Genomic DNA, 16,522 nt, shown 5'->3' with positions numbered 1-16,522 from the left:
TAGAGTGTGTGTGTGTGTGTGTGTGTGTGTGTGTGTGTGTGTGTGCACGCACCTACCAGAAGAGGGCTTATGATCTCCTAGAACTGGCGTTACAGGCAGTTGTAGTTATGAGACGTGGGTAATGAGAACCGAACTTGGGTCTTCCTTAAGAGCAGTAAGTGCGCTTATCTACTGAGCCATCCCTCCAGCCCCAAAGCCTCTTGATAGGGCTGATCTGAGGCTGTCCTTCTAGCTCTCTCCGCCATGCGGTGCTAGCGGGTCAGTTTGTGTGCGCTTAGGGGCGTGTGATGCTGAAGCTGCCTTCAATGGAAGCTGGGTCTGAATTGCTGCGAAAGGCCTATTTCTGCCAAGTGACCTCCTTAGGACTGTTGCGAGTTGGGCGCGGGTATCCACCACTCTCAAACACATGCACAGTCCAAAGTGTAACTTCTCCCAGATCCTGACTCAGGACAGTCCCTGGGGGGGAGGTAACACTGGGAGGAATCTTCTGGTCGGGAGGAACAGGGCTTACAGCTCTAGGAGCCCTGGCAAAAAGCTGGGCCGGAGCAAGACCACTTGCCTGGAGCCGCCAAGCTGGAGGTGGAAACGGAGTTCCGTGGTTCCGGGGCAGCGGCTGTGGGGCAGCACCTTCTCCAGGCCGAGACCCCAGCGAAGAAGGAGCAGAGAGGCCGGGGAAGCCTGCTGCGCTGGTTCACCACTGTGGTCCTGAATGCCGCCTTCCTGGGGATGGTGAGAACTGAGGCTGAAACCCTCACAGACTGGGACATAGCGGGCCTCCTGCAGGGAGCTCTTCCCAGCTGGAGCCTTGCTTTTCACTACCAGCACATTGTGTGACCGCGCGCTGCATTATTTAAGCTGCTTGGGCCCCAGTTTCATCATCTAGAAAATGGGTACAGTTCTAATCGAAGAAGGTCAAGTGTGAAACACATTGTCTTAATGTTTTCCAACTGCAGCAAGCCTTGATAGGTTTGTGCAGACGAGAGCCAGGAGGGGCTGTGCTGGTACTCACCCACTGCTCTCACCATCCCAAATTATCATAGAGAAAACGTTTTTTTGTAATTTCTTCTTCTCTGCCCCTTGGCCAGATTCAGTTAACCACTTAATTTTGCAGCCAGGAAATAGGTCCCAAGAGGAAAGTGACTTTTTCAGATCACAGAACTGGTTAAGCAGGAAACCAGGAAGATGTCCCACTATTCTTCCCTGATCCTATTTAAACGAAGCCTTCAGATCCTTAAATGTTTTTCTTGGTGCAAAGTGCAAGGCTAGAAGTGCATTTTATTGGTAAAATGCCTGTGCTAACCCTCAAAGCAATATTCATAGGGACCTCCCCCTTATCACTTAATATTTGTGATCTTGGAGAGCAGGATGGCCATTAAGACCCATAGTTGGTGTAAAATTACCTGATTTTTTGAGCCTAGGATGGTGGTACACACCTTTAATCCCAGGGAGGCAGAAGCAAAATTGATCTCTGTGAGTTTGAGGGCAGACTGGTCTACATACCAAGTTCAAAGCCAGCCAGGGTGACCATAGTGAGACCCTGTCTCAAAATTAATTAACCAAAATTGCTTGATTTAAATAGCTATCCATTTTTGTAGTTAGCCTGGCAATATGAACCTGGAGAGCTACTAAACACAAGTATTTGAGAGCTTTATAGTGGCCAGGGTTGTCATCCACCATTCTGATGCCTGCAGACCAAGTGCTTGCTGCTCCCATGAACATGTGTCCTTCTCCCCTGAGAAGTTTCCTTATTCAGTGTGTGTGTGTGTGTGTGTGTGTGTGTGTGTTCGCATATGTACACATACATACCTTCTGAAGACTGAGCCCAGGGCATCATCCATTAAGGACATGCTTTCTCCACTGAGCTGTACCCTGGTCTCTCAGCCACCTTTTTCATCTCGGTGTAATTGTGAAATCAAGTGAGTTAGCTACAGCATTCGGTTTTCTTTGGAACCACACACAGGTCCCCAATATGTGCAAAGAGGACATCTTTATTTAAAAAGAGTTTAATTATGTGGGATAGGGGTATGTGCACATGAGTGCAGGTGCCCATGGAAGCCAGAGAGTTACAGGCAGTTGTGAGCTGCCCGTGGTGGGTGCTGGGAACCAACTCCAGTCCTCTGTAAGATAAGTATGTGCTCTTAACTGATGAGCCTTTTCTCCAGACCCCATGGAGAAGCTCTAAAGTAAAATTTTGTTCCAATAAGTTTTTGTGGAATGTGAACATCCTCATTCACCTTTCAGAGAGGGGCGCCACACTTCTGAACCCTGGGAAGTCTGACTGGCTACAAGATCTCAATTTCCCCAAACTTCCAGGTTAGTTTTAAATTCTAACTAGCACCCCACTACCACCAAACTAAATACCCAGGAACCCTATTAGAAACTTTCTTCAGTAGAAACTAACATCCTTAGCTACTTCAAGGTGGGTATTCATTTTGGGTATTGACTGCTTTTATTGTGGTAGGTATAGAAATGTCTAGAAAAGCAACTTAGAAGGTAGGAGTGAGCCAGGCCAAACAGAAGGATTTATATCAACTGAACAGGATAAACAGTCTACAATTCCAATAAAGCCCTTGAGATGGAAAAGATGGCCACCTAGTGGCATTGGAGCAGACATTAATTAAAGTCATTCCCCTGTAATAAACAAGGTCTAGTGAGAAGCTTACTTTTTTCCACTCCCTATGTAGTATGCTGCAAAGATACAGCCTTTGTTTGATTTAATGTGACACCAAGTGTTTGCTGCAAAGTAAAACCTGGTCTGAACTCTTGCAACAGAATCATGTAGTCACTTAAATGGCTGTTTATAAAAGACCAGCTCTTCAGAATCTGGGTCACAAGAGTTCAGGCCGTTGTCAGCTAGTGGTTATGAGGGCTTTTTTACCTACTAAAATAGACTTTAGTGTAGTGCATTAAAGCCTCAACTGCTGAGTCATATCAGACTTGATACAAGTAAGAGATACTTGAGGCTCTGTCACAGGGGTGCTGCCTTGCAGTGACTATTTCACAAGGGATCCAGTTGCAATCAACTGGAAATACCTGTGACTGAAGCAATCCAGTCAATTCAGGAGCTTGGCTTAATGCCACTGTGTTTGTGATCCCTTATTTAGTTGTTATACAACTGTGCAGTGAAACAAGTACTACAATTGCTGGAGGTCTCTCCAGGAATGACCCGTGAGGAAAATGTGTTTTATAATAACTAGCTACTGTTACAGGGTCAGCTTTAATACACAGGAAAGCTTCTTACACCTAGAAAACAAGCACTTTAAGTATCAAGTGAATGCAATTCATCTGTGTTTGAATCATCTAGCTACTAGAAGCATGTGACCTGAAGTTACATCATCGCAACAAAAATGATAGGCTGACAAGCAAACCTTGGTTAGATTCCTTTTTGCAGCGAAAATATTTATCCACCAGTGTTTTGCTATTGTTTGGATCACTTCATCTCTACCTTCATGTGTCTTAAGAATGCAGAAATTTTAACACCAGGAGTTTTGAAGACTCAGCAAGGACCAGGCATCTATCCAAGCTCTCCATGGGTCCATGCTTAGCAATGGATTTACATCCTTTTAAATACCAAAGTTGTTTCTACAGTTCAGATACCTAGCACTGTTTACTAAATAAGTTCTTATAGATAATTGGACTTGGACCAATTTGTGTGTTCATTCTAATTGCATAGCTTAATAATTTCACTACCAACTGATTTAGCATGAAAATCTGCCAAATCATTTCTTTAGTATTTAATTCTTATTGTGCTTGGTGTTGGGCTAAACATCAGCTTGATGTTAATGAGCCATTTAGTTTCTTCATTAGAGGTCTGAAAATTACTACCCAGTCCAGTGGAACTGGACAGAGTCCTTCCCATGCATGTCCTTGAACACCAAAACTGATAGTGGCTTGGGAGAGTACTAAACTAGACAACCAACAGTCTATGAATGACAAGACTTAAAATGGCCATGGCTAAAGATCTGGTGAGAGTTTATTACAATGGTGATGTACTTGGCAAGAAAAGTTGATTATGTCCATTGCATATGACTTTTATGAGATAGGTGTTGCTATGTTGTCCACGTTGACCAGAACTCCTGGACTCAACTGGCTTTCTTGCTTCAGCCTCCTTATTTATTAGCTATGATTACATGTACAGCTGTTGTGCCTGACTGTTTCCTAGAACACTTAAATAGAGGGAGTTGTGACTTAGTAGAGTACTTGCCTAGCATGTAGTCCTGAGTTTGGTTCCCAGCACCAAATAAACTGGAGTGGTAGTAGAAACCTGTAATCACATCCTAACTCAGGAGGTAGAAACAGCAGGATTAGAAGAAATTCAAGGTTATCCTCATCTACATATTAATTCAAAGCTAGCCCAGGAAGGATACATGAGATCCTATCTCAAAAAAAACCAAACAGAACAATTAGAATTGTGACTAATAGTGTTACACTAAAACCATTGTACTTCTAAGAATTTCACACAATTTCTGAAACACATTAATAACACACCTGCTCATATATAATTCAAATAAACCTTTGTGTTTCTTATTATTTCACCATGCTTCTGATATAACTTAATGTATCAAACTAATAATATCTCCCTTTAAAAACATTTTATTTACTTTTCTCATTTTATGTATATGAGTGTATTGCCTGCATATATGTAAGTGCACCATGTCATGCAACACACACAGAGATCAGAAGAGGGTATCTGATTCCCCTGGAACTGGAGTTATAGATAGTTCTTAACTGCCATATGGATGCTCTTAACTGCTGAGCCATCTCTCCAGCCCCTAATATCTCTCTTTTTATAAAGAGATATATCCTTTGGAGATATTCCAAGGAACCATTTGGAAAGTTCCAAAATTAATTCGAGCTCTAGAAAAAGACTTATTTAATTTGATTTGGAGATGCTTATAAAAATAGCAAAGGTTTAAAACATTTAATCAATATAAGAACCTTAGTTCTAGGAAACATTAGTCCTTCATTTACCCAAAGTGATATCAAAATTTCAAAAGCAAATACAGAAAATTACATAATTTGTTTTTTGAGATAAGGTCTTACTATGTAGTCCCAGGTTGGCCTGGAACACTTTGATCGTCCTAGCCCAGCCTCCAGAGTACAGGGATTAAAGGCATATGCCACCATGCATGATCTTAAGTAAGCAAAAATCTAATAAGGAAACAACAGAGCACAGGAAATATTTTGGCAAAACCTAGAATCTTTTTTTCCTAAGCCAAGTACCTCAAATGCAATTTTTATTATTTATTTATTTATTTATTTATTTATTCATTTATTTATTTAGTGTGTGTGTGTGTGTGTGTACAGGCTCAGTGTTCATGTGTTGAGAAACTTGCAGGAGTTGATGCTCTGCTTCCACCATGTAGGCTCCTGGGGTTGAACTCAGGCAGACAGGCTTCGCAACAAGCACCTTTACCTTATAAGCCATCTTACCAGTCCAAAACTTTGTGTGTGTATGTGTGTGTGTGTGTGTGTTTGTGTGTGTGTGTGTAGATCTATTTTATTTATGTGTATATATGTTTATAAGAGTACATGCTACACATGTGAGAGTTCCAGAAGTGAGGCATCAGGTCATCATCTGGAACTGTACTTAGTTAGTTCTGGCATTAAAGGCATGTACCACCAAGCCAAACTCCATTCTTTTTTTTAAAAAAAATTTTTTTAATTTTTATTTTATGTGTATTTTACTTGCCTGTGTGTCAGAGTCCAGGACTCTGGAAATGGAGTTAAGGATGATTGTTAACTGCAAAGCTGGTGCTGGGAACCAAATCTGAGTTCTGTGCAAGAGCAGCCAGTGCTCTTAACCACTGAGCCATCTCTCCAGCCCCTGAATTCCTGTTCTTTGCAACAGCAGTAAGTGCTCTTAAACACTGAGCCATCTCCTCAGCTCCTGGTTTGGGGTTTGTTTGTTTGTTTACTAACAGTGAGGACCAAATTCTAGTTTTGCAGTGTATCTGAGATAATAATGCTGTCCTAGTTTGTTTCTTCATTGCTGTGACAAAATACTCTGACCAATACCAACTAGGGGAGGAAAGGGTTTATTTGGCTTACATCTCCTGGGTCACAGTTCATTAGGGAGCCCAAGGAAGGAACTCAGGGCAGAAACCTGGAGGTAGGAGCTGGAGCACAGGTCATGGAGGAACACTGCTTACTGACTTGCTCCCCTGGCCCCTGCTCAGCCTGCTTTCTTATGCAACACAGGCCCACCTGCCCAGGGGTAGCACCACCCACAGTGGGCTGGGCCCTCCCACATCACTCACCAATGAAGACAATGCCCCACAGACATGGCCATAGGCCAGGCCAATGGAGACAATTCACCAATTGAGGCTCCCTCAACCCAGGTGCGTCAAGTTGACACTAAAGCTATTCAGCACAAATGCTCATTAAAAATCTTGTAAATAATTTCCTTCTGATTTCAGCAAGCATTGTCACACATAAAATTCTTTCCACAGAGTTTTGGGATAAGTCTTCTTACCTTCTACAATGTTTTGGGGACTTTTTGTTTGCTTGTTGATTTTAGATAGGGTCTCTCATATCCCAGACTTGCCTTGAATTCAATACCTAATCAAGGATGACTTTGAACTTCTGATCGTCCTGCCTCCATCTCCTTAGTGCTGAGATTACAGGTTTGTACCACCATGCTCACTTTTATGCCTAGGGATTGAACTCAGGACTTCCTACATGCTGGGCAGGCACTCTACCAACTAAGCTACCTGCGCAGGCCGCTCTGTAACGTTCTCTTTCATTCAGCTTTTGTCCTATGTCATTTCTCATTTTAGAACTAGTCATTCTACTTTAGGACAAAAATTACTCCATTTTCTTTAATAAAATAAAACACCTTTTCACCTTATAGGTTTTCCTTACCAAAAGCAAATTTATCTTCCTTGTATAGTTTCATATAGGGATTCCTTTTTCCCATTTCTAGTAATTTTAGTTTCATGTATTACTTATAATCTTAATCTTTATTGACCTTTATTTCCAGGGTACTCTAGGAAGCAAGTCTCTGGGAATGTCATGTTAACAAAATACAGGTTGGTAGATCTCTGGGTCCAAGTGGCTAGATGCACACACTGTCCCACACTGTAACAGTGTGGCCTAGACATATTTACTAACAGCTTCAAAGTAGCTTCAGTTTCTCTGTAAAAATAACCTGTAGGTAGGAAAAATTATGGCCGTTGCTGGGTTTGTGGTGCATGCCTTTGATCCCAGCAGAAGACAGAGGTGAGGGGAGCTCTGTGAGTCTGAGGACAGCCTGGTCTACATAGGAAGTTCCAGGCCAGCTGAGGCTACATAGTGAATCCCTGTCTCAAAAAAGAAAAAAAAAAAGTTATTGCTGTCCCTTTAGGCCTTAATTTTTATATCCCTTAGATTTAAATTATTGATTTTACAGACGTCCCTCAGCCCCAACTTTTAATTCTTGATAATAAAAATGGCAAAATATTCTTTTACATGAGGATTTTGAGGTGTATATTTTGAAAAAAAGATTTATTTTAAATTACGTCTGTGTTTACAAACCTGTGCATGTGCCTGCAGAGGCCCAAAAGGGATACCAAATTCTCTGGAGCTGGAGTTACAGGAGGTTGTAAACTACCTTATGTGGGTACTGGGAACCAAATTTGGGCCCTCTGGAAGACCAGGAAGGACTCTTAATCGCTGAGCCATGTCTCCAGCTCCTGAGACATATCTATTTAATTTACTTTTAACAATAATGCTTGATTACTTATAAAGATGAGTGCATCAGTTATCCTTGCTGACAAATTTTCCACTATAGATAACATAAGTTTATTTTACTAGTAAATCTGCATAGGAAAAGTTGTTCATCTGTCTCATATTTAATGCTGAAAGTTCTAAAAACGTACCTTTAAAAATTAAACCAACACACACTAAAATACATAAATAAATACTGGCATTATTATTTTGTAGTGCTAGACATAAAAGTGTGTATGCTAGTCAAGCAGTCTACCACTGAGTTATACCCCCAGTTCCTTATTAACTTTTATTATAAAATAGTCTCTTTTTAAAATTTTATTGAATTTTTGTGTATTTCATACATGAAATCACCTTTATGCCCCCCCTTCCTCTTAGGTACCCTCCCATAGCCCCCCCCCAACTGCAGTTCATACATTCTGTCATTTGTATTAAAGCCTATTATGCAAAGTTAGTGTCCCGAGATGTCCTTCAGTGCAAGTTCATCTACCACTTGCACTGATGAATAGGTTAGTCAGCCCTCTAGGTTTAGACTAGCCACATGTTGGGCCATCACATGTGGCTAGAATAGTCTCTCTCTTCAAGAAGATCAGCTCTTCCTCACCCAGCAGTGATCAGCTGCCAGTAATTCTTTGGCTGAGATTGGGGCTTGCTGTTCATTTCTACAGTTCTGCGCTGGGTTTTTGTCTGCCTACGTTCGCATGGGTCTTGTGTGTGATGATACCATTGTTGTAGGTTTGTATGAGAAAGGTCCCAGGTGCCTGTAGGACTATTTCTGTATGGTCACGCACCTTCTCCCTGGCTCTTACAATCTTTCTTCCCCCTCTTCCGCAATGGTCCCTGAGCCCTGGTTGGGTGGACCTCAATATAGGAGTACTGTCTAAGGACCCATATTCTGCCTACTGTGGCCTTTTGTGTTCCTCTTCCTTTGTTGCATAAGGGAGCTTCATTGATGAGAATTGAAAGTAGAATAGGGTCTACTTTTTGGCCTTTTTGAGATAGGGTCTCCCTGTAGCCCCAGCTGGCCTCAAACTCACAGATGTCCACCTTCCTCTGCCTCCCAAGTGCTGGGATTAAAGGTGTGGACCAACACATGTGGCTAGAATAGTCTTTTAAAGTATTGTTGAACTATAGAAGACCAGACTGGGCTGGATCTCACAGAGATCCACCTGCCTCCCAAGTGCTGGAATCAAAGGTGCAAGTTTGTGCACTACCACACTGGCTTTTAAATAACTTTTCAAAAAGTGAGCTTTGCAACAAAGAAAAGTAACAGAAGTCTATGGCTCTAGTAATTTTATTATTATTGTGTATTTTTCTTCTTTTAAATTTTTTGTGTGTGTGTGTGTCTTTTTGAGACAGGGTCTTCCTGTAGCCCCAGCTGTCCTGGAACTCACTATGTAGACCAGACTGGCCTTCAACTCACAGAGATCTGCCTGCTTCTGCCTCCCAAGTGCTGGGATTAAAGGCGTGCACCACCATACCTGGCTTTAACATTTTATTTATTATTTTTATTTTATGTGTATTAGTGTATTACCTGTATTATGTAAGTGTACCCATGTCATACAATGCCCATAGAGGTCAGAAGAGGGTGTCAGATAGCCTGGAACTGGAGTTATGGATGGTTGTCAGTCCCATGTGGGTGCTGGGAACTGAACCCAGGTCCTCTGCAAAAGCAACCAGTGCTCTTAACTGCTGAGCCAAATCTCTAGCTCCTGTGTATTTTTCTTTACTATAAGACTTAAAGTAATTATCTTCATTAAAACCCACTCCTCACTTTTTTTTTATAGTGGATATAAATTAGATAAATATCATTTTGCTTGTAAATAAAAGCTTTTGTCTTTTTAATTTCAGGGAATAAGTGCTGCCATATTGGGACCCACATTTCAAGATCTGGCCAGAAATGTGAATCGAAATATCAGCAGTCTTTCTGAAATATTTGTGGGTCGTGCTTTGGGATACCTGAGTGGCTCTCTGATTGGTGGAGTTCTTTTTGACTGTATGAATCATTTTTTACTTTTGGGTAAGTTAACACTGATTTTCATTTCATTGTTTCTATCAGTGTTTACAGTTTACACATGGTAAGCAGTGGCCCCTGGATTGACTGACAACTAAAGGTTGTGTTTTGCTGCCCCACAACACCTGGGTGTCCTCAGATTCTACTTCACCTTAGCAGTTACAGAGACTCTGTACTGAGCCTTCTGGAAGCTTCCTTGACTAGCTCTTGGGTATGCATGTTAGAAATCCCAAGATTTGCTGACCTTCACTGTAACTCCAGCTCTACTCCAACTCACTAGTTATCAAAAAAGTTGTGCTTATCCAAGATAGAGCAGGGCTTCCAGGGCTGTAGAATTCAGAAGTTAGAGCACCTAGAACCTGGATTGAACGTGCAGAGGCAGGAGATGGTGGCGAACACTGTAGGTTGTGTTTTTGTCCCTGCTGCTCCATGTTAGTGTTGAGCCCAGGCGGCTCTACCACACCCTGGGAGTAGATGGGAAAACTTTTATAGCACTCTGCTTTGAAAGCATTGACATGTTTAAAGAAAATATGACATAACTCCTTCGGATCCAAGAAGAAAAATCTATTATTCCTGATGAATTAATGATCCCTTTTATAGTTGAAAGACTATATATAATAAATTATATATAGTAAATTTTTGTTTGCAGAGGATTAAATCGAAGTTCTTATACACAAGTGTTCTGCTACTGATCTAAATCCCAGCCCAAAACTACATGCTTTGTATTTTCTTCACTATTCTCCAAACTAATTCATTTAAAGTTTTATTCTAAACTACTATACTAATTGCCACCCCCCCCCCCTTTTATTGTTATTTCATATCTAAAAGTCCCCTTCAGGACACCTGAGGACACAAATCAGACTCTAGAGGTCATATTATCTATATAATAGAGTACATCAAATTGGGTGGGGGGCAGGAAGAGGAGGTGTAGATAGGGACTCAAAAAAAAAAAAAAAAAAAAAAAGCCATAAAAAAATTAAAAATAAAGTCCCCTTTGGCTATTTGGTTTGGTTTTGCATGTGTGGTGCATACATGCATGTGTGTGTGGATTCATGTACACATGTGTGGATTCATGTGTTCAGGTATGTGTGTATGGATGTGGAGGCCAGAGGTGTCTTCCTTAATCACCCCAGTTTATTCAAAAAAAAAAAAAAAAAAAAAAAAGCCATAAAAAAATTAAAAATAAAGTCCCCTTTGGCTATTTGGTTTGGTTTTGCATGTGTGGTGCATACATGCATGTGTGTGTGGATTCATGTACACATGTGTGGATTCATGTGTTCAGGTATGTGTGTATGGATGTGGAGGCCAGAGGTGTCTTCCTTAATCACCCCAGTTTATTCACTGAGGCAAGATCTCTGCAGAACCCAGAGCTCACCAATTTAGTTAGTTTAGCTGGCCATCTTACCCTGGGGATCCTCCTGAGCTCTGGGATTACAGATGGCTGCCACACCCATCCAACTTTTATATAAGTGATGGGGATCTGAACTCTGGTCCTCAAGTATGCAAGGGCTTTATCCATGGAGCCATCTCTCCAACTACTCCAACCCCTTTTGGTTCTTTAAAAGTTAAAAAAAATGGGGCTGGGGAGATGGCTCAGTGGTTAAGAGCACTGGCTGCTCTTCCAGATTCCTGGGTTCAGTTCCCAGCACCCACATGACAGCTAACAACAGTCTGTAACTCCAGTTCCAGGGGTCCAATACCCTCTTCTGACCTTGGCAGGCACTGCATGATACAGGTACACTTATACATGCAGGCAATAAATAAAATATTTGTTTTAAAAGTTAAAAATTACATTTATTTATTAGTTAGTTTAGTTAGTTAGTTAGTTAGTTAGTTAGTTAGTTAGTTAGTGCATGCCAGAGTGCACCTGTGGAGGCCAGAGAACAGCTTTCAGGAGTTGGTTCTCTCCTTCCACCATGTGGGTCCCTGGGATCTAACTCAGGTCATCAGACTTTTCAGCAAGTGGTTTTACCCACTGAGCCGTCTCATCAGTCCCCTTTTGGTTTTAAAATGTGAAGCATTTAAGTAAACTATATACATAATATTGAAACAGGGACTCCTTGTAGCCACAGCTGGCCTGGAACGCTCTATGTAGACAAGGCCTCCATCTCATAGAGCTATGCCTGCTCTGCCACCTGATTGCTGGGATTAAAGGTGTGCATCACCATTCTAGACTAAGAAAATAATTTTTGACTTTTTTGTTATAAAAATTTGCTTTGATATTATGACTTAAAGTTTGATTCTAGCAGTGATATAATTATATTCACTTAATAATTTATATTTTATAATCCATAAAGATTATATAAGATTTAAAGGACATGACTACTTGTGGAAGGTACAAGTCTTACCCCATAAGATTAAATGCTTTTTTTTTTTTTTTTGGTCTTTATGAGATAGGGTCTCCCTGTAGCCCCAGCTGGCCTGGAACTCACTATGTAGACCAGGCTGGCCTTGAACTCACAGAAATCCCCCTGCCTCTGCCTCCGGAGTGCTGGGATTAAAGGCAGTGCCATCATGCCCATCATGAGATTACATACTTTTAATTTGATCACAGTGTGGAGTTTTGGAAGTTGTTATGGTGTTGGCTTATGACCACATGAATACTTTCATTAATAGCTGACTTTCAAACTTTTCTTCTCAGGGATGTCAAACCTGATGAGCTCAGTTGGTCTTTATCTAACTCCTGTTTGCAAGACAGCAGTCCTATTGATCATCATGACATCTGTCATTGGCGTTTCATTTGGCATTCTGGACACAGGTTAGTGAGCCCTTAGAGTCATAACTGGGACATCGCTGCTAAATTGTTCCTTGAAATGACAGAGACTACTGAGCTGGTCACAGGGTCACCTACTCAGACCATCGTGCTGTCAGTCACTCTTCCTGTAAATTAGGACACCAATTTTCTAAATATCTGACTGTAATCTTAGAAATTTCATCCTATGAGAGATCCTTCTACAGTAAATCTTCTCCAACTGTCATCATGTCTTTGAAAACCTACTAGGGGATGAGGAGGTGACTCAGAGAGTGTTTGCTCTGTAAGCATGAGGACCTAGGTGTGAATCCCTAGCACCAATATTAAAAGCCTGACTGTGCATGCCTATAAACCTAAGCATTTAGGGACAGATTCAAGAATTCACTGGCCAGCCAGTTTCTTGTTCAGGGAGAGACTTTATCTCAAAATAATAAGGAGACAATAGAGGAAGATACTTGACATCCTCCTCTGACCTCTACATGGACATGTGTACCCACACACTCACATGCATGCACCATACACACATATACCATATACATCATGCATAATATACAAATCACACACAAACATGCACATACATACACACCCATGAAAATCTATTCAATAACATGTGTGATATGTGTTTACTAAAAATTCCAACTTTCCATCCCTCTCTTCCCTACTCTAATGCTATTTTATAGATATGGAAACAAATTGTACTTGAGGTTTTGTTTGGTTGGTAAATTCAGGGTAGAATTAAATGCTTATCTGAAAACATTCAATAAAAAAAAAAGAGATAGCCGTAGACTTGAAGCTTTGGGCTTTTTCATCTTGTAGGTCCTCTGATAATATTAAGTGCAGGTTCTAAAATGTGCATTGTTCCATCTAATGGGTACACTAGGATCTTGGAGTATTCAGGTTCTTAGGTGGATGTTTTACATCTCTTTTATGCATAAGTAAATAGCATTTCTACTCTTGCAAGTACAAAATGTTTGAGAATCTGGCCTTTTTGTCTAATAACATTTTTGCCAAGTATATGTATGTATAGATGCATAGGCATTTTATGTAATGCATATAAGTAAACAGCTGTATCAAATAAGACTCCCTAGTGAAGTGTTAGCACTGGTTTATAAAAAACTTTTGCTGCTGGGTGTGGTAGTACACGCCTTTAGTCCCAGCACTTGGGAGGCAGAGGCAGGAGGATCTCTGTGAGTTCAAGGTTGATGTACCTGGCTCTCAGAAGTGGTAGTTGATTCAATCGTCCAATTCCACCCATGAGTATGAGATGATATAATGTATAATTTATTTTAAAATATTTTATTATTTTTGTTTTTGTGTATGAGTATATTACCTGCATATATGGAAGTGTACCCATGTCATTCAATGCCCATGGAGGTCAGAAGAGGGTGTTAGAGTCCCTGGAACTGGAGTCAGATGGTTGTTAGTCACCATGTGGGTGCTGGGAACCAAACCTGGGTCCTCTGAAGCAGTCAGTGCTCTTCTCTGAGCCATCTCTCCAGCCCCCTAAGTTATAATTTTTTATGGTGGTGAGTTAGAGTTCTTTCATCACAGAGTTGAATCAGGTGAGGCCTTTTGTAATTTAGAACATTTATCATGTTCATGCCACGTAACACAGACTTCTTTGTGGGTCTTTGTTGTTGTAGTTGTTTTATTTTTGTTTTTCCTTTTTTTCTTAACTATGTGACTTTGCATTTAACCTAAATGAGTTCCCATATCTTTCATTGTTAGGTGGCAATGTCCTCATTTTGGATCTTTGGGGGGACAAAGGAGCCCCCCATATGCAGGCCTTGCACTTCAGTTTCGCCTTGGGTGCCTTTCTGGCTCCCCTGCTGGCTAAACTGGCATGGGGCACAGCAGCCTCTGCTGCGAACCACACGGAGCCTGACTTTCATCCTCTAATGCTGAACGGATCCTCCGAAGCCACCTCAGACCCTCTGTTTGCAGTGCCTGATGACATGAATTTGCTGTGGGCTTATGCTTCCATCGGCACTTATGCTTCAGTAGTTTCTGTCCTTCTCTTGGCTCCATTTTTTAAAAAACGCTCAAAACATAAAAAATCCACAGCATCAGCCCAGCGATCTCAAAGAGCTAAATACCACAAGGCCCTGCTCTGCCTCCTCTTCCTGTTCTTCTTTTTCTACGTTGGCGCTGAGGTGACATATGGCTCTTACATATTCTCATTTGCAACCACCCATGTTGGCATGGAGGAAAGTGAAGCAGCCGGGTTGAACTCCATCTTCTGGGGGACCTTTGCAGGCTGCAGGGGCCTGGCCATCTTCTTTGCAGCGTGTCTACAGCCTGGAACCATGATTGTGTTGAGCAACGTTGGCAGCCTGGTCTCATCTTTATTTCTGGTGCTTTTTGACAAGAACAAACTTTGCCTCTGGATCGCAACTTCCGTGTATGGAGCCTCGATGGCAACCACATTTCCCAGTGGGATTTCTTGGATTGAGCGGTACACCAGCATAAGTGGGAAATCTGCAGCATTTATTCTAATTGGTGCAGCCTTGGGACTAATGGCTACTCCTGCACTAGCTGGAATTCTTCAAGGACAATATCCAAATTTGCCCGTAGTTCTGTACACCTGTTTGGGGTCCACAGTATTCACTGCTGTTTTATTTCCTGTGATGTATAAATTAGCCACCTTGCCTCTGGATCGTAAGCAGAAAAAAAAACATCAAAAGGGAGGGCCAGAAAATTTTACCCTCTAGTTCTGAACTACAAAGGGAGAAAATGAAAGGGGAGGGTGAGAAAATGGAATGAAATGGAGGAAGCAAGGATCAGAAAGCTTTGTTTTCTGGTTCTGAGCTAAATGAGGAAGGTAATGAATGGGAAGATGAAAAACAATGGGATGAAGGAGATTTTGAAGTGATTAAAATGAAGAATATGAGGCATTCTGTAGGAGAGAGGTCTAGAGTTAGTTTGATGGAGCCCACAGCAGAGGTCCTCAGGCAGTTCTCAAATGCCTTGCTGCTTGAGTCCTCTGCCATGAACAGTGGCCATTCCCCAGTAAAGCACCAAGGCAAAAGGGACAAACACAGAGCAAATGTGTCACTGACTGACTTCAGTGAATAATCACTGTGGGAGACAGGCTTGAGCCTAGGGTGATATTGCAACTGTCAGGGTCACATGGTTTCCAGGAATCCAGGCTCTGTAACTCAAATGCCTTGCTGCTTGAGTCCTCTGCCATGAACAGTGGCCATTCCCCAGTAAAGCACCAAGGCAAAAGGGACAAACACAGAGCAAATGTGTCACTGACTGACTTCAGTGAATAATCACTGTGGGAGACAGGCTTGAGCCTAGGGTGATATTGCAACTGTCAGGGTCACATGGTTTCCAGGAATCCAGGCTCTGTAATCTGAAACCCAGTATGCTAATGCGGCATCCTACCCTCTATTCTGTGATAGGATGTTAAGTCTGTTATGCTAATAAGGTATCCTACTTGCTGTACTGTGATAGGACACTAAACCTGTTATGCTAATAAGACATCCTACTTGCTGTGCTGTGATTGGACCACTATCCCTATATAAGCTTGTGCCTTCCTGCAATAAACCAGACCTGTGTCACTGAACCTGGTCTCCTGTGTCTGAATGTGGCTTCGCTGACACAGTCTCCTCACCAGCCCTGGGGTCCGGGACTGGGCAGAAGCAGTGACGACAGGAGAGAGCACAGGGCAAGGAGAAGAGCGGCCTCAGTGCAGGGCGAGTGGGAGGAGCAGCCTTGACACCCACGAGAATGAAGGAGCGGCACCTGTGTGAAAGGAGGAGCGGCCACCACTGGCAGTGACCACAAATCACCATCCTATGTGAATAGTGAATTACAATCCTAAAAGTGCCAGTCAGAACCAAGGATTAGCTTTCAGCATGTTTTGGGAATCAAAATTTCTTGGCCCATTTATAATAAGTGGTACAATATACTGAAATGTTAATTCTCAGGGTCTTCCATAAACTACCAGGTGGTCTTGTTACAAGCCTGGTGTTTGGAAGGAAGCTAAGAAATAGTTTACATTCTCTACCTTTCAAAGAGTGCACAGAAGATATCCCTTGGTG

General features: G+C 41.8%; 1 protein-coding gene across 1 annotated transcript in view; it reads left to right on the top strand.

The window, feature by feature from the left end:
- Positions 1-15,566, top strand: part of LOC103749577 (sodium-dependent glucose transporter 1-like) — a 30,948-nt gene extending 15,382 nt beyond the window's left edge. Inside the window, 5 exon segments of the mRNA XM_008852448.1 lie at positions 536-729; positions 9,559-9,727; positions 12,363-12,479; positions 14,202-15,139; positions 15,141-15,566. Of these exon segments, the coding sequence (XP_008850670.1) occupies positions 536-729; positions 9,559-9,727; positions 12,363-12,479; positions 14,202-15,139; positions 15,141-15,236 (1,514 nt within the window). The 3' untranslated portion in view covers positions 15,237-15,566.
- The last annotated feature ends 956 nt before the right edge of the window (positions 15,567-16,522 follow it).

This window comes from Nannospalax galili, unplaced genomic scaffold (genome assembly GCF_000622305.1).
Source record: "Nannospalax galili isolate Female #2095 unplaced genomic scaffold, S.galili_v1.0 scaffold646, whole genome shotgun sequence".
Classification (NCBI taxonomy): Eukaryota; Metazoa; Chordata; class Mammalia; order Rodentia; family Spalacidae; genus Nannospalax; species Nannospalax galili.
The sequence above is the reverse complement of the archived record's forward strand: the minus strand, read 5'-3'. Positions and strand labels throughout refer to the sequence as shown.